The 21,392-nt window shown below is 32.6% G+C and overlaps 1 protein-coding gene across 2 annotated transcripts in view; it reads left to right on the top strand.

Annotated features, from left to right (window-relative positions):
• Window positions 1-1,716: 1,716 nt before the first annotated feature.
• The window catches only part of LOC136969652 (uncharacterized), a 77,030-nt gene continuing 57,354 nt past the window's right edge, over window positions 1,717-21,392 (top strand). Inside the window, exons 1-2 of one of the 2 annotated variants that reach the window (XM_067263935.1) lie at window positions 1,717-1,842; window positions 11,775-11,983. In XM_067263935.1, the coding sequence (XP_067120036.1) occupies window positions 1,776-1,842; window positions 11,775-11,983 (276 nt within the window). In that variant the 5' untranslated portion in view covers window positions 1,717-1,775. The other variant, XM_067263936.1, reaches the window with a different exon arrangement.

The raw sequence follows: 21,392 nt of genomic DNA, 5'->3' as shown, positions 1-21,392 counted from the left end.
GCAACGTTGCAAAATGATAAGTGTAATCAGAAACTCTGCAGTTTTGATAAAAAAAAAAACATGGTCTTAATTATAGTTAGCCAATAATATGACGAGAAAAAATATGTTGTCTAATGGCATCACTTAAACTGAGATATAATTAACAGAAATAATAGATTTTAAATTTTAATTTGGTGGACGTAAAGTGTATATTTATATTATTTATCCATTAATCCAATAATTTAATCAAAATACTGGCTATAAACCTTATGATTACTGTGATTATTTTTTTAATTCCTTTGTGATTTTGTAATTTGTTTATCTTTGTTACAACTGATAATTTTTTTGTTTTTAAATCTTTCTGTAGACTACTTTTGAGATTTTTTATTCGTTTTTTCGTTCGACATTAAATATACTTAAAACAAAAGAAATTTTTAATATATCTACCTGTAGAATTTTATAACAATTAAAAATTTTAAAGTTAACAATTTAAAAATTTTGTTTAAATTCCTATATCATCATGGATGCGGAGAGGCTAGACTTTAAAAACTCTCGGAAAACTCTTTACCATATTTTCCTTAAAAACTAAAATTTTTACTTACTTTTTTTATTTATGTTTATTTTTTTATTTTTCGATCGTTTTGTCCTGTGGCCATTAAGAGGATCTCTTTTTAGCAAGCACATTATGGGTTTAACCTGGCCCACAAGGTGGCATCTGAGTGGCGAAGAACGGGCCGACATATCCCGATAGACAACTCCCGAAAATATTTTGAGATTTTTCGACTCAGAATCCACCCAGAGCGGTAGGTTGACAGTGCGGGAACCACATATGACTAAAAGTAAATATCGTGTCATGTGACGACGGGTGGTAGCTTCCAGAAAGTGTGTGTGACCTAGACAATATAACTGCCATTCGAACCTGAGGAGCCCTAAAATCGAATCCGAACAGAAAACTCCAGGAATTTTTTGTGGTCGGTATGCGGCTCCATCTTGCACCACTCGGCTGCTCCATTGTGGCTCTGTTGAAAAAGACTCTCTTATGAACCATAGAGCAGAAAAAGTCAAATTAAAATAGTATATTATGCAATTAGTTTATCATATGGGCGATTATGGCACGAATGGAAGTTTGGCACACGAGCGGAGCGCGTCCACGAATACCATAATCGTTAATTATAAACGAATTGTCATACGGTATTTTATGGTTAGACTACACCCATAACACTATACTTATGGAATTCAAAATCATGTATAAACACAGTGTGTATGTCATGAAACATTCCTTTGGTATAATAATATAATTTAACATAAACATTAAAAAATTGCACCAAATATTTAACTTAGAACATTTTACACGCTCTTCATTTAATGATTTAACTTTAAAATGATACTGTGTTGTATTTAACAGCAAAGAATGGCTTTTGATATCATAGTCGGAGTATTGTATTTAAGTTATTTTTTATATATTTTGCATGACATTCCGATCCAGTCGTTTCTTACGTAAGATTTCTGTACAGATTACTTATACAGTCAATTTATAATCCAAAGCCGGGGAGATACATTTGACCTAAATTTTTTTACGTTTTCAATGTCACATATTAATCACATGACAATAATAATTATAAATTACACCAATATTATAAAACGTATATATATATTTAATTTAATACGAAATATTTTATAATATTAATAAAATTAAACAATTTATTAAGATTGAATTTAAAAAAAAAAAACGAAAAATAAATTTTGTGTTTTGTTTCTGATAACGAGATTACAGCCAGAACATAAGCAGACGAACGATGGCGTCTACTGGTTATAAAGGAAAACGTATCAAAATGGATTGCAATAGTAAAATAAGACAATCAGGTAATGTATTTTCGTCTAAAGTTCTTAAAATGCGTATATTTAAACTTATAATCTACACTTGAGCGTCATATTCTTAATGAACACGAAAATTGACGTCAAGACAAGTAGAACAACATTTAAAGTTAAGCCTAGCGATCAACAAAAAACAAGAGCGTTTTTATAATTAATTGTTGCATATCACGAAAAAGTTTTCTTCGACTTTGTTTTGTTTCGCTTGATTTTATTCGATTGACTTAATTAAATAATCAAATAAAATCAAGCAACGAACCAATCTCTTATTATATAAGTTTGATGTTTTTTTTTTGTTGTTGACGTCAAACAATTTTCATTTTAAAAGTAGGCTTAGTTTTGAAAGGAAGAATAATTAATTTTTTCAGTGTTTTAAATAAATATTAACGGCGGTAAGTATTAATAAAAACTATAACGTTTCAATTATATATCTGCTTATTAATAATTTTTGGATTTTGTTTAATTTTTGCTATTTAATGATTTAGTTTCATTATAAGAAATATGTGCATATAATGATTCAAATTAATAATTTAAGTAACTTGTAAATTGTATATTTGGGTTGATATATACCAATTGAATATGGAAAGATTTCATGAAATTTGTGATGTCATTTCTTCTCTTTTATGTCACTGATGTGGTTTGCTGATCGTAGATTTAATTCTGATAATTTGTTTGCTATTTCAAATAAATACAGGAAAATACAGTATTATTGTGAATTATGACTGTAATGACCGGTGCTGCCACCTGCTTCTGGTGGAACTACCCCAATGATACCTTCGTTTTACCCTAGATTAGGCTACCCTAAATTGAGAAAACTCTGAGCTCGTGCTTGTATAAAAAAAAATAATAATAAGACGAATCAGTCTATGACGCAGATCCCTGTACTATTATCGTGAAATAATAATTGGAACAATTCCTAATTTGTTGTTTTTAAAAATCTTAATAGCTAAAATGTCTTAGGATTTTTAGGCTTTATCAGAGGTATTAATTTACATCTGATATGGAGAGTGCCAATGGCCCAATGGCTAGATGGCTGAGAAAAGCAAAATCATACTTGGGTGTAATATACAGTTTACACCCATGTACCTAGCACCAATCTGCTTTATTTCTTTAGCTTCTGTTGATCTATCCTAAAACCCTTTAGTTATAGGGGAAAACAGAACTGTTTTAGGCTAAGACTTTTTCTGGTGAAACTTGTGGTGCAATGGGTAAGGATCAAAGGATAGTTTTATCCAAGATTTACCCTAAATATAAGACTACCCTAAACATTACCCTGAGAGGGTGAAATTACCCTAGAAACAGCAGCACTGGTGATGACATTGTGTACAAATACAATTTTCACTTTTGTGAAAACTAATATTGAATCATTATATGTATCATAAAACTTTTATTAAAAATAGATGAAATAATACACCAAATATTCTGCAGAATTAAATTTTGTGTATCAGTTTTGTTCTATTTTTTTCCTTAGATTATGTAATTAATAGGTCATACTTTACATTTTAAATAAAATTTGGAACAGTCAAGAATTTGGATTATGGAAATATCTTTGAAAGTTAGGAAATTTACTTTTAGCTTCCCATAAATTCATTCACATGTTGACAGAACTGATCACATATCAAAACTGAATTTTATGAAGTGTCAAAAATATTCAAAAGCTTAAGTTATAATAATCTGCTTACTTGATTTTCAATTTTGTTTCTTGGGCAATAGATATATAAGTTCTGAATTTTAATTTTTTGAATAATTAATTTAGTATTACTAGACTTCATTCCACAATTTGATTTCAGAATGAATTTAAAATTCATTGAAAACTTAACAGTTTTTCAGATACTTTATGAAAATATTTGCTATTTGCATTATATAGTTTTTAATGTGCAATGAAAAATAATTTTTCTGTAATTCGTAAGTATTCAGATTAGAGTATTTCCTCAGATATGCATAAATTTAAAAAAAATTTACCATAAGTTTGATTAGTTTTGCACAAATTTATTTATGATGCAAAAAAATAAGGAAAGGTTCTTTTTTAAATATTAGAATCTAATCCAATCAGTTTTTTGGCAAGGAAACAATAAATTTATGAAGCAAATTTCAAAATTCATAGCTAGAATACATTTGTAAATTTACATATTATTATTCTTAATAAAAAACCTACCCGATAAACAGAAAGAATATTATAGATGGATAACCACACTGAGGACCATAAGAGCCAAAGAAAACCCGGAAATGATGACGTTAAGAATGAAACTACGGCTAGCCAGCAAATGGATGAAAAGGAACGATATTATCCTCACCAGAGCAGATAAATCGAAATCTTTGGTTATTATGAAACGGAGCACATACCAACGAGAACTGCATGACTACATCAATATCACCCAATGTGAACGAGAAAACGATGTCGTTGTGGATAAACTGCAGAATAGGGTGAAACGCTTTGCAACATCGAAGTTAGCGAAACGTCTAGCCTTACAGGACTTGATAGTAGACTCACCGGACACACCTAAGCTCTTTGCGTATGCTAAAACTCATAAAGAGGGCCAACAACTTCGTCCAATAGTAGACAAAGCAAGAGCACCTACAAGAAAACTAGAGAAGGCTACCCACCAACTCCTTTCGCCAAACTTGGAAGATTACCCTTACACCATTGCAAACCCAGAAAACCTCATAGGCCTACTGAAAAATCTACCTGAGTGTCCGAAACTTATCACAGTCCTTGACTTTAAATCACTATACCCATCGGTGAAGCTCCCGGCAGTTTTTTGCTCCCTCAGAGATTTCCTAATGACATACGTTCAGGATCAAGCATTCCACCAACATATATTGGAAATGGCCCATCTGGTCTGTTACAATTCGATCTTCGTTTTCGAAAGTACGATTTATAAACAGACAAAAGGCGTCCCCATGGGTAGCCCGGTATCAGGCGACCTATGTGAGATGGTGGTAAGGAGGATGGAAAGTGGAGTCATCCCGCGATATCTTCCGGATATTTTACTCTATAAGAGATACGTTGACGACGTACTCATTTTATGGAAAACGGAGCCTGATATAGCGGCCTTTGTACAAACTGTCAACAACAACCCGTATGGCTTGGTCATAGAAGTAGAGCAGATAAGCAGCACGAAGGCCCATTTTCTAGACATCGCCATCAGGATAGAAGCGTCTACGATCCAAACGTCCGTCTACAGAAAACCGACGGCAACACCAATATACATACCTAAGGGTTCCTGCGACCCGTTCTCGTATAAAGCGGCCGCTTTCAAAACCTTAGTAAGAAGGGCAACCTCGTACTCCTCCACTAAGAAAGCGCTAGACAAAGAACTGGCATATCTTAAAAAGGTCGCAACGGACCACGGGTACCCTTCCCTAATACGGCGTATAACCAGGCAACATCACCAAGGAAGCACATCCGCTGGACAAGCAAACGGTAGCGCTAACAAAAAAGATTTAACAAGGCTTCCTATCACATACAACCCATACGTTTGTAAAGTATATGGAGAAATAGCCAAAAAACAGCAGATGCAGATAGCATATCGAAGAGGCCCCACAATAGCCGAAATCCTAAAAAATTGCAAAGACCCTCCGGATCCCAACAGAATGTACGGAGTGTACTCTATCCCCCTAAGGGACAACAGATGGCAAAGGGAGCTCGTTTACATCGGTTCCACTAAGCGCTCGTTAAAGACCAGATTAAAAGAACACCAAGCCGACCTACAACACCGGAAACTCAACACGGCGCTAAGTATATACGCGTCTGATCAAGATATCAACGCGGAACTGGATAAGGCTAAAATCATCGTAACGACGCCCCACCCGGAACATATAAAATGGTTAGAAGCGGTCGCTATATATAAAACGAGCTGTAATAATATCTGCATCAACCAAAAAGAAGAGATCGACATTTCATCGGCCTGGCAAATCCTTTTAGACACGCATAAACGATAACCAACACCCCGACACTACAGCGCATGTCAGCCATGACGGAATTGGATGAAGCGGTTCGATTTGAAACGTTCTATTCTATCTTTTAAATTATTCCATCTTCGCCTGAAGAAGAACTGTTTTAGGTTCGAAAACGTTAGCCAGACGCTCATAAGAAGATTTACACCGGTAACAGGTTCGTTTTTTGAAGTTATAGTTATAATACCCGGTGTCGGTAAGGAGCAGAGAAGTACATGTCCTTATTTTACACAAAATTGCCAGAAACAAAAAAACCCCTCTCACTTGCCACTGAGCTGGGTTTAATCGTCTTTTAAAGCATTAAATAATGAATCAAAAGTTTTTGTTATTCTGTTTGTACCCTCTAATACTAAAAACTACTTGTTTAGTGTCCTAGGGCTGGATGAAGTCATTTTTTCAAGTTTTTGAAGATATTTATGTAATCAATCTCGTGTGACCCAATTTTGGGAGGCTGTATTCGCAAAGGGTCGCTTGCAGAAGTATGGTTCCTTTGACTTTTTTGCTCCTATGGATATGCTTTACAGCTCTGATAAGGTCCCAGCCGTCTCATTTAGAGCTTGAATTGAGCCGAATTTTAGGCTTGGGGATTTTTGTTTTGTAGTCAGTTTTATGAAACTTAGTGTTTAACAATATTCCTGTTTTATGCCAGAGATGATTTTGTGTCAAAATGTTGATGTTTTTAATCAAATAATTAATTAATTTTTATGTTTTAGGTATAGGCTCAGAAACCAGTTTTTTTACTCGGGAAATCCCAGTTTTCAAATTATACAAATTTCTTCAAAAACCGGTTTTTCAAAATCAAGTTTTAAAAACCGACAAACCCTAAATAGTCTGCATAGATTTATGGATGAAGAGAAAACTGTACAAATGAATTAAACAACGCTGCAAAATGACTGTCAAAAAGGACTATTCATTCAGTTTTAACCAAAAATAGAACCCAGGAGAAATTAGAACCTCCTAGATGAAAAAAGATCATGTGTATCTCTGGTAACTGGTCCAGTAGCAAGTTTGATTTATCTCTTGTTTTCAGAACAGTTTGTGAAATGTGAGTGCAAAAGGTTTTGTCAACTGTGCATAGCATTTTGCAAGCACTTCTACAAAAAATTAATTTTTATGGTCAAGAAAGTTCCCTTTTGACAGGTCCTACAGAAGCTGGGTTTTAGGTGGAATAAGCTAAATGGTAGAAAATTTCTGTGAAATTATACATATTGTTTCTATGCAAAGAAATTGAGTTAATTTCATAAAAATGAATGGAGAATCAGCTGGAAGTGATGAACCAGAATGGAATGATGGACAATGTCCCTTATCACTCCATTCAAATTGACAATGTACCCAGCAGCCAGAAGAGGAAATCAGAGATCATTAAGTGGCTTTTATAATCATGCTGTAGAATGCAACAATGGATTTCTGAAACTTGAATTTCTGAAAAAGTCAAGTTGGTTCATGATGAAAAGAAATTCATTATTGTTGAATGTGCTAAACAGTGGAGGCACACAGTAGTAAGGATTTCCCTATATCATTGTGAACTCCAAGCTATTAGCTTATTTGGGCAAATATGATGGACAATATTGGGTTGCAATAATGCAACTTTTATGAAACAAAGTGTCAAGACTTCATGGAAACAATCTATTTTGCAAGTCATACCAAAATTGGAGAAATTATGTCCAAAGCACAATGAAAATATATGAAAAACTTTGGGAAACACAGCATTGTGGATTGGCTATTGGAGGAGTTACTAGAAAGAAGGATTACTATTAACCTGCTTAATGAGGTTCCTCTGACAAAGGTCCTGCTAATGACAGTTTGGACTGGGATGATATGCCACTCCAATTTAGTACTAAGAAGCTCTTAATTTAAAATTTTTTTATGCAGTTTTCTCTACATCTGTTATCATTATGGTTTGATAAGTATTATTCCAATATTAAACAGACACAATTTAATTTTTCTGTTGATTATGATACAGTCAACTACACCTGGAAACCAAGCTGACAACTTGGACTAAAGTCCTCAAACACTAACAAGATTATTGAAGAATACAAAAATTTTTGTCTTCACAAATTCTTTGTTTCACAATAAAAAGTGACAAACTGAAAAACAACCTTATAGATGACTTTTTAGTTGAGATGAATTAACTGTTGCTTAATGAGCAAAGGAATAATTTATCCTAAATACTAGACCATACATAAAGAAAGGAGATGAGAAAAGAGCAGATAATGAAATGTTGCAGGTCAAAAACAGAGTTCAAGATGTTACAATTTTGAATGAAAATTTTCCTGGTAAAATTCACCTCATAAAGTAATAATCAGGAAATTTGAGAATCTGGCAAAAATTTAATTAAATGGAAAATTAATTAAATTTTTTAAATAATAGTTTCTTAAATCAAATGAGCAATTATTTATTGTGACATCATCACAATGCCAGGCTGTAATTTTTAATCATACTTTTAATTTACTTTCAAATATATGCTCTCCACCTCAAATTAGTACTATAGTGTCTTGCATCTGTACATCATACTTTTCTGTTAGCAATGGATTTGTGCTGGTCATCTGGCTCCTTTTGGAGGAAAATTTTTTAAATTGAAATAATGTTATTTTCGGTTTGCAACAGAAGTTCATATATAGTTAATCGGGGCCATCTGCCACTAAGCTTTCTATATCTGGTCTTGAATTTCATTTATCTAACACCATTGAGATTAAGGAAAGATAGACAACAGTGGAAATTTATAGGTCTACAATTTTTTCAAATTGCAGTCCAATTAATAATTGCTGCAATTTTAAATTGCTGCCTATAATTTATAATATCTGGTTACTTTTTCACCATCACTTTTTCAAATACAGTAGACTCTGCTTATTGTAATCATAGATAATGTTATAAGTCAGTTAAAATTAGTAGGTCTCAAAACATACAGGTTAAAATGCATTGTAAAAATGTTATAATCAAAATCTGATTATCTTCATCTTTGGGTGTATAGGTCTTTTTAAGCTCTCTTTTTCATTCTAGCAGTCTCAGTATGTGGCTGATAACATGCAATCATTATCAGTCTTAACTAGTACTTTAAAATAGATAAAATTAAAAAAATAATAATAATAATTCTAGGTTTCTAAGCTGGTTCGAATAGTAATCGATTATCTAGGTTAGCGGTCCCCAACCTTTCTGACCTCACAAACACTAAACTCACAATTTCAAATTGCACAGACCACTATCATAAATTTTTTAAACGATACAAACATCTATAGAATAATGATCACAAAAGTTCCATTTTATTTTACTTTATTAATATGAAATCCACTTGTTTAATTTCAACAAGTAAAATGATGAAGCCAATTTTGGGACGAGACTAGTGAGCAACATGTGCGCAAATCTCGCACTCATGCCTATTTGTAGAAACAGTCTCAGCATTTCATATTTTATTTTGACCCGGTTCTCGGTCCCCTGACTACCTACAAGTTTGGTTTATTTTGTGTGTGCATGATTTGGGCACCAAATACTCTGTGCCAAATTGCAACTCCTGACATGTACTCCTTCAGATCTCTAAGGTGTGCAGGCATTGACAGCTGCATGATTCTAGAGATGAGACACAGTCTCGTCAAAAATACCGTATATTTCTGCAGATAAGACAATAGTTGAATCATAAAAAAAGGCCCCCAAAATCCGGAGTTGTCTTATAGAACAGATACAAAAAAAATTAGATTGAAATTTATATAAATTAAAACCATTATAAAAAGACAGACAAACCGTAATTATTTAGTAGAAGAGAGTAGAGTATGTCCACAAAGTAGAATAGCCCATACGACGTTTTTGTGAATAGTTAAGGTCATTATCCGAATGCCCAAATCAGTGCAAATGTTTGCAACAATCGCAAGGCAGTGCTGCCAAATGCAGGAAAATAAAATTTGTTCATTCAAAAAATTACAAATAGGACATAATTTCGTATACGCTATACAGTATTATTATCCAGATGATGATTGCTGATCTAAACTAAATTCATAGACCATTGATAGTTTGGGAGTCGTCTTATAGGACAGATATATGCTAAAACTATTAAATTTTGACAGAAATTTATACTTTGTCTTATCTGAAGGTCATCTTATCTGCAGAAATATACAGTAGTTAAAATTTAACATTTATACTGAGATCAACAGACAGTTTTTGCATATTTTTGAAAGCTGTGATTACTTATCATAGATTTGTGATTTAATTATATAACAGTTGTGAAATTTAGCATGTTATAGATAATGTGAGATTTTATCCTGAGTCACCCAAGCCAGCATCCACATTCTTTCTTTTTTTCATACAAAAACTTCAAAAATGGCAAATGATATAACAGGACAATGTTCAGAATTATTTCCAGGAAAGGTACTGGAAAAGGCACCTGGAAGTTTCCAGGAAAATTCATACTCACATATTTGTACAGCATGCATTCAAATATCACTGGGGTGACTGGCAATGATTAACCTGGCAGTGGACATGTGGGGTGACTGAGTCACCCCACATGTCCACTGCCAGGTTAATCATTATTTGCTCTCAATACAATAGTTTAAATTGCTGGCTACACTACACTAGCTGTTGTTGAGGTTGGTAGCAGACTGCAACAATACTGACAGCAATACTGGATAAATTATATATTAATTACTAGTAATAATAATTATAGTTTTGGTTGATAAATCTTCTAGGTATACATTTTTTTTTTAGCATATTTTTTAAATGTTTTAATTAACAAAACTAGAATTTCTTTTAATTGTAGTCTTGCTTGCTCACTTAATGTTATCAATTTAGGTGAGTTCCAAAATAATTACAATAAGCAGAATGCACTACTAACAAGTAAGCCAAAATTTTTTCATCAGATTTCAAAATCATATCTGATTATCACAGCTGTTTTATGTATAAAAATGTACTAAGTAGATTTAAACATTTATACACATGCCACTTATCTATCATCTAGATCAGTGGTTTCCAACATATTTTTATCACAAAACCATTTTCACCTTAATAAAAAAAAATGTTGGAACCCTGACAATTTTTTATGATTACAGATAAAACAGCAAATAGAAACATTAAAACAATTTATTGAAAATGGAAAAATAAAAAAGATTAATAATGGAAAGCAAGTATTATTACTTAACTCAAACTGTTCATTAATATATTTTAAACAGCACTAGTGCCTAGATTTGTACCTTTATTTGTGTATCTGCCTTTTCAGTCTGCTTGTCACTAGAAACATTTGAAGACTTGCTACATTTTTCTTCAAAACTCTTCTCTTAGCCAATGCTCCATGATTTTTTAATTTGGGGTATACATAATACTGAAAACACTATAAAATTATACAATTCTCACTGTATTTTTGTATGAAAAATACTCAAAATATCATAAAAGATTACTGTGCAAATTTCTAATGATCTTTGACTGATATGCCTGCTTGTATGCTGCATCATTGCGCTACAGATCGTGGGACACTAATTAATTAGCCCCCTTTGTTACACATGACGCTCATCTGACATTAATGTCCAATCATTAGTATTGTAGCATTTACAGTACCATCAGGCATCTGACCGGCCACTTCCATCATTAGATTCAATAGGCTTGCACAGCAGATATTGACAAATTAAAGCATATTTAACAATTGTATTATTATTTATATGTTTGATACTTTTTATGTTTTTTTTTAATGATTTCAAATTTGGAATGAAACTAATTTTTGATTTGTATAAAGGTATTTGATTCAACAATACAACATCAGTAGATTTGTTTTTAGAAACTGTTTATTAAGTCTAATATTGAATTAACAAATTTATTTTAGACTTATAAATTATAGATTAAGGAAAGACTAAAAGGTTTAAAGATTATTGAATGATTAAATAATTTACTAATGTGTATGTATGTTTTCATATTTGTATGCTGCATGTAATATATATATATATACATATATATATATATTTTAAACAACAAATAAATGTTTATATTTACAGGGAGTGTGTGTTCTTCCATTATTTTGTCACAAGAAAATATATTGGATACAAGTAATTCAACATCATGTAATAAATCTTTTAGCTCAGTCCCACTCTTAGATATGCTAGCTGAAGTAGCATCTGCAACTCTGAAAAATGATCCATCATTAAATACTAATGAAAAAGACAGAAATATTCAAAAGAATACTTTACAGAAAACTTCTACCAGAGTAAGTATTTTTATTTAAAAATATTAACTTTCTATCTGTCTCCATATAAATGAGTTTTTAATAACTAAACTACTAAATTTGGCATCCTTTTAAATCCAGGATGTATTGAACTATACATTGGGTAAGACAGTATAATTTATTGAAGTTCATATAAATACTTATATGAACATGCTTAGCATATAAATACTTATGTGCAGTTTGTCAAATCATGGATTATAGCGTTTATGGTTTTCTTATTACAAAATAATTGACATTCTTGTAATATGTTGATTGTTGTGAATGAGATTTTCAACCAGCTTTGTTGAGTTGCAGGTATCTTACAAGAAAAGGATATTGTTTGGGGACAAAGGTGGCAAACTTGGTCTATCCAAAAGACCTTATAAAGATATGTTGATGCACAAAATTCAGGTGCCATGATCAATACATTAAAGAGAGATTTTGCCAAGGATATGCTGATAAACATTAAACTTTTTTGCACTGAGATTACTTTCTCATTTGTTTACAATTGTTTATCTGTTTTTGGTTCTTTACACCAAGATTCAAAAATCTGATAAAGTATGCATTTTTCAAATATGGGTATTTATTTGACCTGCATCATTCAAAAGACCCTTAGTGTTTTGCTTTGAATGTAGTCTTTCTGAAAAATGTGAAGAAAATGGATGTTCAAGTTTTGCATTTATTAAGTGTGCTCACTGAAAGGTGGTCTTGTCTTGATCATTGTTTGCTGTCCAGTTACACACACTGTATATACCTAGTATTTTCTGTACAATGACACAACCTTTGCATTACATTATTTTTATACTTTAATAATTTTTTTACCAATTAAGCAGGGGCAAATTCTCTGGGCTTGCTTAGCATGTGCCGCATGCTTAAGAAAAAGTTTTGACTGTCAATATACTTTTTGTATGAAAACAAATATGTCAATAATAATCTATTCTAACATGTAAACTCTTTTATCATTTGTGTTTGCTTTTACATTGACGGCTAGTGGCTAGCTGTTTTAAGTCAGTGTGATGCTTGCGGGAACTCGATTGCTTGCCGCAGCAAACAAGTGCACATGCATGATGTCATTCGAAGCATTTAACACGACCAGATTGTATCAAAAGCTTGCAGTACCTAGTAAGCATACATGTATTGTGTAGTTTCAAATCTAAGTTATGAATTGTTGAGTTACGTATGTTATCATAAGTAGTGGGCTAATTATGGAAAGTGAAGTTTTGTATAATCAGTGACCTGTTACAGAAACCATTTTCTAGAAGAAATGTTGCTGAAAAAATTGAAATTGTGAGGAATCTCAAGACCATATCCTGAGATTCTGAATTTAACTTCCAATTATAAAGATAAGAATGGAAAGTATGTATGACATTTTAAAATATCTCAATAGGCAAATATACCTTGGTTAGCTGGATCTAAAAAATTAAATAAACTATCATGCTGGCCCTGCTTGTTATTTTCAACAGACAATGGAGATTGGAGTAAAAATGGGTTTGTGAATTTAAATTGTCTTTCTGTGACTGTCAGTAGACATGAGAAATCTGTAACTCACCTTTTATCTTTTATCAGTCTGAATACTTTTGGGAGGACAAGAATTGATCATCAGCTTAATGAGCATCAAAGAATTAGCGATCAGATGTGTAATGAAATAGCAAGAAAAACTGCAACATTCTTAAATGGTTGATTGATGTATGCTTTCTGGGAAAGCAGGGCTTGCCTTTTCGTGGCCATGACAAGTCAAATACTTCTCACAAGAAAGGAAACTACATAGAACTTCTGGAGTTAATTCATCTATATGATCCACTATTAGAGAACTAGGCCTATTTAAAAAAATCAACAGTTTTCTGGAGCATTTCTTCTGCAATCTAAAATGATTTGATTGTCTCCATCTCTTCAGTAGTTACAGACAGAATAAAGCAGGAACTCAAGCAGACTAAGTTTGTAATGCTGATTTAGATGAAACCTCCGATGTAATAAAATCACAGCTTTCAACTGTTTTTCATTTTGTTGATCAAAATGGACAGACTCTGGAAAGATTCCTCCACTTCACTGATATTAGTAGTGATCATTCAGCTGCAGCACTTTTAAAGAATGTTAAAATTGTTCTGAATGATTTCAAGTGTGGTAGCAAACTTATTGCACAAACCGATGATAGCATTGCAGTAATGACAGGCCAAGTCAACAGTTTAAATGTAAAAGTGGAAAGAGTTATATCCCAATGCAGTTTTCATTACACATGCTACAGCCATATGCTAAATTTAACTCTGCAACAATCATCCTCAAATATCAAGGAATGTGGGGTTTTCTTTCAAACACTTTTGGGACTTTTGTGTTAAGATGACAAAGTCATCTTAACACACAAGTTGGTTTGTCTTGATTCCGATGCCAACAATTATTTAAAAAAAAATTTTTTTGACCAAAGCAGTGTCCACATAAGCATATACAAAACAAATCAGTGATGATATAGATATTTAAGGAATATCTTTTTCTCAATAGTTTCTATCTGCAAGTATTTCACATTAATTCTGTTTCGGCGTATTAACAATCATCATCATCCTCATCATCCTCCTCTTCATCATCATTAGAAATTTCGAATTTGAGGGTTGGATGTCATGCCAATCTTTTACTTAAACAAGAAAAGAAACTATTACAAAAGGCATTAAATATGTATAAATACTGCTTTATTCGCTGGCACTATCAACGTATTATAAGAGTCGTAAGGGTAGCAGTTTGCATAGAGGGCCTTTCTGTAGCCCTCCATGCAAACCACTACCAACATTGAGCTTGCTGCCATTCACTCAGCAGTAACTGTGGTGAGTTATACCAATTCCAAATACAAACATGTCTTGAACAAGGTTAAAAAGTCTTTTTCCCACCACCACTTTATACATCCCAAAGGACTGCACAATAGTCTGTCTGTCATTACCGTTCTGTGGTCGCATCACTGCCTAAAGGACTAAAGCTGTTAGTTTTTAATTTGAAAAGTTTGTTCGAAAGATTTATTTGAGTTTGTATCTGCCTGAGGATGACACCTTATAATACGTCAAAAGCACTAGCAAATAAAGTGGTATTTATATGTATTTAATGCCTTTTTTGATAGTTTATTTTCTTGTTCAAATTAGAAACTTTCATTATGCATTGGGTTTTCCATATTTCTTCAGGAGACTTAAATTAGAAAAATAGCAAAATTTTATCATTTTGTCTATTCAGCATTGTTGCATCATTCTTTTCTGTCAAACCATGTTTGCTCGTACTGATTTTTTACACTCTTTCCCATATTCTCCTTTATTTTCTTCCTCTCTCATATTTCTCATTCCACTGTCATTTATAGCAACTCTTCTTTGTTCATATGTCTTGCATGTTCATACCATTAGAACTACGTTTTCTTAAATTTTGTTATGTTTTTGTCTACCTTCATCTCTTTTCTGATCACTTCATTCCTTACTTTTTCCTTTCTTGATTTACTTGCCACTCCTCTCCAAAAATTCATCTCTATTGGTAGTGGCTCATGCTCCTGTGCTTTGGTGCTTTGTTCACTGTCCAAGTTTCTGCACCTTACAAGACTGCTTTATAGATCATACTTTTTGTTTCATTTTTTGCTTTTATTAAATATTCTTCAATGCTTTTTCCTTTGGAGCTTTTCTTAACAGTACCCTTGGAATGCCATCACATACCTTTTCGAGATCAATAAATGTCATATTGATCAGTTTGTTCTTTGCCATGCATTTTTTCTTCCAGGATTTTTTTGACTAGCGAATATATGATTGATGCAATATCTAACCTTGGTAAATCTGCATTGTTCTTCCTTACTTTCATATGCCTTTTCCACTTTTTTCTAATTAATCTGCTATGAGTCTTTACCACTCTTTACAGAAAACTTCTACCAGAGTAAGTATTTTTATTTAAAAATATTAACTTTCTATCTGTCTCCATATAAATGAGTTTTTAATAACTAAACTACTAAATTCAGCATCCTTTGAAATCCAGGATGTATTGAACTATATATTGGGTAAGACAGTACATCTTACCCAATGTATAGTGGCTTTCAACATCATCTACAGTTTTGTAATATTTGAGGTGGAGCATTAACTAAGCCTCTGCTATGTGGCTTACAATACTGAGTTTGATCTCAAAATTTGATCAACCAATTTTGATGAAACTTTGCCACTTTTCATTTATTGCAATGAGGAATCCAAAAATGTTATAAAAAATATCAAGGTTTACGACTTCGTTTTCAAGATAGACAGTTACACAAGTGTGCATGACAACGCAATATCACACGACTTTGTCAGACAATGTCCCAAGGTTGCTAACACATCTATGGGCTTATAGAATTAAGTTCATTCTCAAAATTTGATGGGCTGATTTTAATGAAACTTTGCCATTTTCATTAAATTTGTTAATACAAAATGTAATGAGGGTCTATTTAAATGTAAAAAATAAGGGTCCATGACTTCGATATACAGTGAATCAGTGACCATGTCTGTACTCCCTAACATGATTGAGTTTGCCAAATGGTGTAACGTACCTTGCAATCAAAACTTAAGTTCTAAAAAGTGGTATTACACAAAATTAGAGTTCACTCAGGTACCAGGCCTGGTCTTGGGTCACAGTGGGTTTAATTCCCTGTGACTTAACAAAAAAAATCAAATATGACATTTATGTAAGCAAAAAGTCTATGACAATATTTATTAAGTTGAACTATAATATATATAAACAACAAAAAGTTAGTAGTAATAAATATTATTTCAAATATTCAAAACAACAAGTCAAAATCAATTGTGTACAGGAAAAAAACAGAACCAATAAAAAATTTCTAATCCAAACTCTTGCCATAATTAATCAGGCTATTATGTTATAATTGTTAATACATTGGGCTTCTGGTTGTTGATATATAAAAAAATTTCTTTTTTCCAACTTGGGACATACAACTAATTTAATCTCCACCAGTATCAACTAAATTCAAAAAACAAAGAATACACTTCTCTTATGAGTTAAGCACTTGACCATCACCAAAATATTTTCAGACAATTCAGTCCAAAAGTAGATCGCTTTTCATACTCATACTCTGAAGTTCATTTCAGGAGCTACACCTCTCCATTGAAATGGTGGGTCATCTTTTATCTTGCTTACAAAGTGTAATGCTGCATTATCCTATTTACATACAGTGGAACCTCACGTAACGAGCATAATTCGTTCCAGAACCTTACTCGTAATGCAAAACACTTGTTAAGCGAAACAATTTTTCCCATAGAAATTAATGTAAAATATGATAATGAGTTCCATGCCAAAAAAATACTCAAATACCATAGTTACTTGTGTATAAGACAAGGTTTTTATTCATTTTTCACTGCTTCAAAAACCTAGGTTGTCCTATATGAGTGAACGAAGGATCCTTTGCGTTTTTGCAATAATTTTTGTGAACAGTATATAGTTCATGCTGCCATTATAGCAGACTTTTATTGAGGTCAAGGTGAATGTCACTTTTAAAAAGATGATCCAAAACTAGCTGTCACTTAGCAATGATTATAAATGTAGTTATTTCATATTTGTTAAATTGGTATTTTTAATGAATATTTGTACATTCTGAATCATTAAAAAATAAACTTTTTCTTGTCATGTGTATTATAATCTTTTGGTTTTGCTACATGGGTATCAAGTGCATGTAAAAGCAGTCTTCAAAAGCTGATAGCAGTCATTCAGGAAATTCTCTAAACTCTAATAAAGAAGAAAGGGCTGCTTGCTTTTGCAAACTTAGCCCACTAGGAAGAAAAAAGGGTTGAAGGAAAGGTTCTGAAGGGAGAAGTATAAAGTTTCCTTTATACTTCAAAAAAGGGGGAAAAGTAAAGGTGAAAAAAGTTCTTAGGACCTCAGAGCGCTGTATCGGAAATTATTAATAACCAAAATTACAACAGTTGACAAAACTGTTATACAATATTATCAATTACAAGAAATGGTCCGGTTACAGTAGTATGCAAAACCCATCACTTATGGATAGGTAGATAATAACCTTGATCACTGCAAGTTTACAATAATAATAAAAACTGATTACGATTTTAATATGCAGAGAATGTAAATATTAGCTTACTCTGATATAATAATACTGATTACAATTTCTCTTCATAGAAAAGGTAAGTGATTTACGTTATTTACAATTCCCTTACAATTGATAAGTTAACATGCCGAACATATATAACTGAAGTGAGTACATATTAATACAGGAAATACTTTTTTTTTTTAAATCTAGAATCTAAAACTAAACTATGTACAGAAGAATTCTATACATCCGATCAATCGCTGATAACGTCACTTTTCCATTGTTTCACTGTCTTCCTGGTCATCTTGTCTGTTCTTGTTTCATTCTCAAGAATTTTTTCTTTCCTGTAGAAGTCTGGCAGAAGAGCCCTGGTGCTTTCAATAAACCTTTCAAAACATTGCCAGAGATTTTTCTTATCAAAAATGTTTTGTAGTGTCGGTGGCCAATTAAGTCCTTGAGTGCATTCCCTATAGAATGGAATGTGTTGATCTTCATATTGTTCACAGTGGAATATAAAATGTATGGCATCTCCTACACTATTATTGTTGCACTGGCATTTATTAGTGTTTCTCTTCTTAAAGCGGTAGAGGTAGACCATAAAATTGCCATGCCCCGTTAAACATTGGGTGGTTTCGGATCTATGTTCGTAGTAGTTAGCCTTGATGCATTTAGTAATAGAGGAAATTAAACTGGTGGCAAAGCCTCCCCATTGTAGAATTATTCCAATCTTCCTGCCATTCAATTAGTGCCCATTCATGTAAGGAATTTTTCAGTGTTGACTCAGTATCCTGCATCTTGAGAGTACCAGCCATTTTGGCCAAAGAATTGACCAGTTCATTTCCTTTGTCCTTTATGAGCTGGTATCCAACTGAATTGGATATTGCGGGTAGTACTGAGATATTGTGCTACTTTAATAACTTCTTTGCCCAGTAGTGTGATGTTTTCAGCTTTTGCCAAGACATGAAGAACCATCTTATTGTCAATAAGGAATTTTATATTACCTTTGTATTTATTTAAGTTATCTTTTATTTGGGTGATTGCTTTGTATGAGGCCCATAGTTCAGCTTGCTTAATGCTACAATATTTAGCAAGTTTTAATCTGGCCTGATATATTGTCTTATTATTGTTGTTTTTGAATGCTCACACCAGCTCCCACTCTGCACTCTTGCTTAGAGCCATCCTGTACACTATCCACTGAAAGTATCTGTTTGTTTTGGGATTATAATCAAAATTTATTTTGTAGCTGTGCATATCTGCTGGGTGTAATTCGAGGCATACATCATTACTAGTTCTATCAATTTCATATTTTTTAATAGTATCAGGTATATTCGAGTAGCTGTTTGGAATCATTTTATTTTTAATACATTTTTCAATGTCCTCCTGTGTATAACTGTGTAGTCGAATATTAGTGCAGAGCCAATTCCAAACTGTTTTTCTTGCCATGATATGTACAGGTACTCCTCACTTTACGACCTATCTGCTTAATGACCACTCATACTTAAGACCAATCGAGTTTCAACCTGCAATTCAGGGAATCTTCTTTCTCAGCTTGAGTGTCGATCAGTGGCAAATGGTGACATGCACACTAAGCATACTATAATAGGCTTGCGTGTACTATAATTGTCTTTTCATGAATATTGAAGTTTGTTGCATAATTTGTATAATTTTACAATGATCCTATATTCCCTGTGCAAGCTCCTTGCTTATCGACCAATTTGTTTAACGTTGTAGTCGTCGGAATGGAACTTGGTCGTAAAGTGAGAAGTACCTGTATTAGCATTAGTCCAGCCAGTACCAGTATTGCATCTGTAGGGGCTGTTTGATAAGCATGAGTAATCTTTATTGCTGCTCTTCTCTATATCAACAGTAATATTTTACAAATGTGTTATTAAGTGCATCTTGCCATACTGGGACAGTGTATAAAATTGCTGGCTCAATTGCCATCTTATAAATTAATTTGCTGTTTGTAAAGTTTAATCCCCAGTGTTTTCCAACAATCCAGTTGAGGAGGTTAGCTCTGACTCGTTTTCTTGCTAATTTCATTCACATGATGGTGCTAACTGAGATTTGGGTTGAAGAATATTCCAAGGTATTTCAAAACTTTCACCTGTTTAATTCTGTTATTATCCATATGAAGTTTAAGGGTTTTTTGTAACTGTTTATTTTTTCCACGTTTATTTTTTCGAGTACACACCATTGCTTCACACTTAGCGTAGTTAATTGGAAGCATCTGTTCCTCACTCCATTGCAGTATTTTGTGAAGTGTTCCATTAGCTTCGTCGGTCAGTTTATTGCAATTTTTATTTGCTATCATTATAAGTAAGTCATCAGCAAAAGCTTGGGCTTTTAAATCTTTGCAAACTTAGCCCAAATTGGTCAAAATTTGTCAGTAGTTTATCGAACACCAAATTCCATAGCCCTGGGCTGCTAGGGAACCCTGTGGGCATCCCCTGTTTATTATTGTTCTTATATGAATGTTCCTTAACTTTCGTCGTTTTGTACCGTAAATCTGAAGGTTGAAGAAGTTGTATCTGATCTTCTATGTACAGTACCGGTAGTCAGTAGTGAAGATTATTTTCTATATGAATGTAGTTGGAGTGAAACTTGATGAACTTTTCATTTAAGTAATTATCTAATAATTTGTTGACACTTTTTGGATTATTAACATCTTTGAGGCAATTTTTTTTATAACTGGCATCTTAAGTGGTCAAAGGCTTTTTGTAATCGATTGCTATTAATAAAGCATGTTTGTTCTCCTCCTATGCTTTGTATACAAATTCTTTAACGCTCAATGCTGCATGTATCGTTGATTTGTTTGTTCTTGTTAAAACAAAAAATAAAGCATTACCTTTCTCATTTCTTTTTATTCTTTTTAAACTTAACTTTAATAATTTACCAAACTTATTTTGAACATTGTAACCAGATGAAACTCTTATGAAGAACAACTTATCTACAGTGTTGCCAGATATAAATGTACAATAATTAAAAATATAAACGTACAATAATCTAACATTCTTCCTTACATTTATATTGTAACACATAAATGTTAAATACAAGAAAAGTAACAGCTAACTTGACAACTCTATTAACAACTTATCTTAATCTCACACATCTTATATTTATTCTTTTACATTTAGCGTCTCTCTATATTTAATGAATTTTACATTTCCTAATGTCTTTGTAAATATATCAGCAATATTATTTTCTGACTCTAATTTTACAACTTCAATTTTTCCTTTCTTAACATTCTCATGCACAAAACGATAATGAACTTCAATATGTTTTGAGTTTTTTGTAAAGTTTCCATATTTAGCAATGGCTACTACACCTGAGTTGTCTTCATATACCTTAATTGGTTTACAAACTTTAATGAAAACC

This window comes from Centruroides vittatus, unplaced genomic scaffold (genome assembly GCF_030686945.1).
Source record: "Centruroides vittatus isolate TY-2023 unplaced genomic scaffold, ASM3068694v2 contig_18, whole genome shotgun sequence".
NCBI lineage: Eukaryota > Metazoa > Arthropoda > Arachnida > Scorpiones > Buthidae > Centruroides > Centruroides vittatus.
The sequence above is the reverse complement of the archived record's forward strand: the minus strand, read 5'-3'. Positions and strand labels throughout refer to the sequence as shown.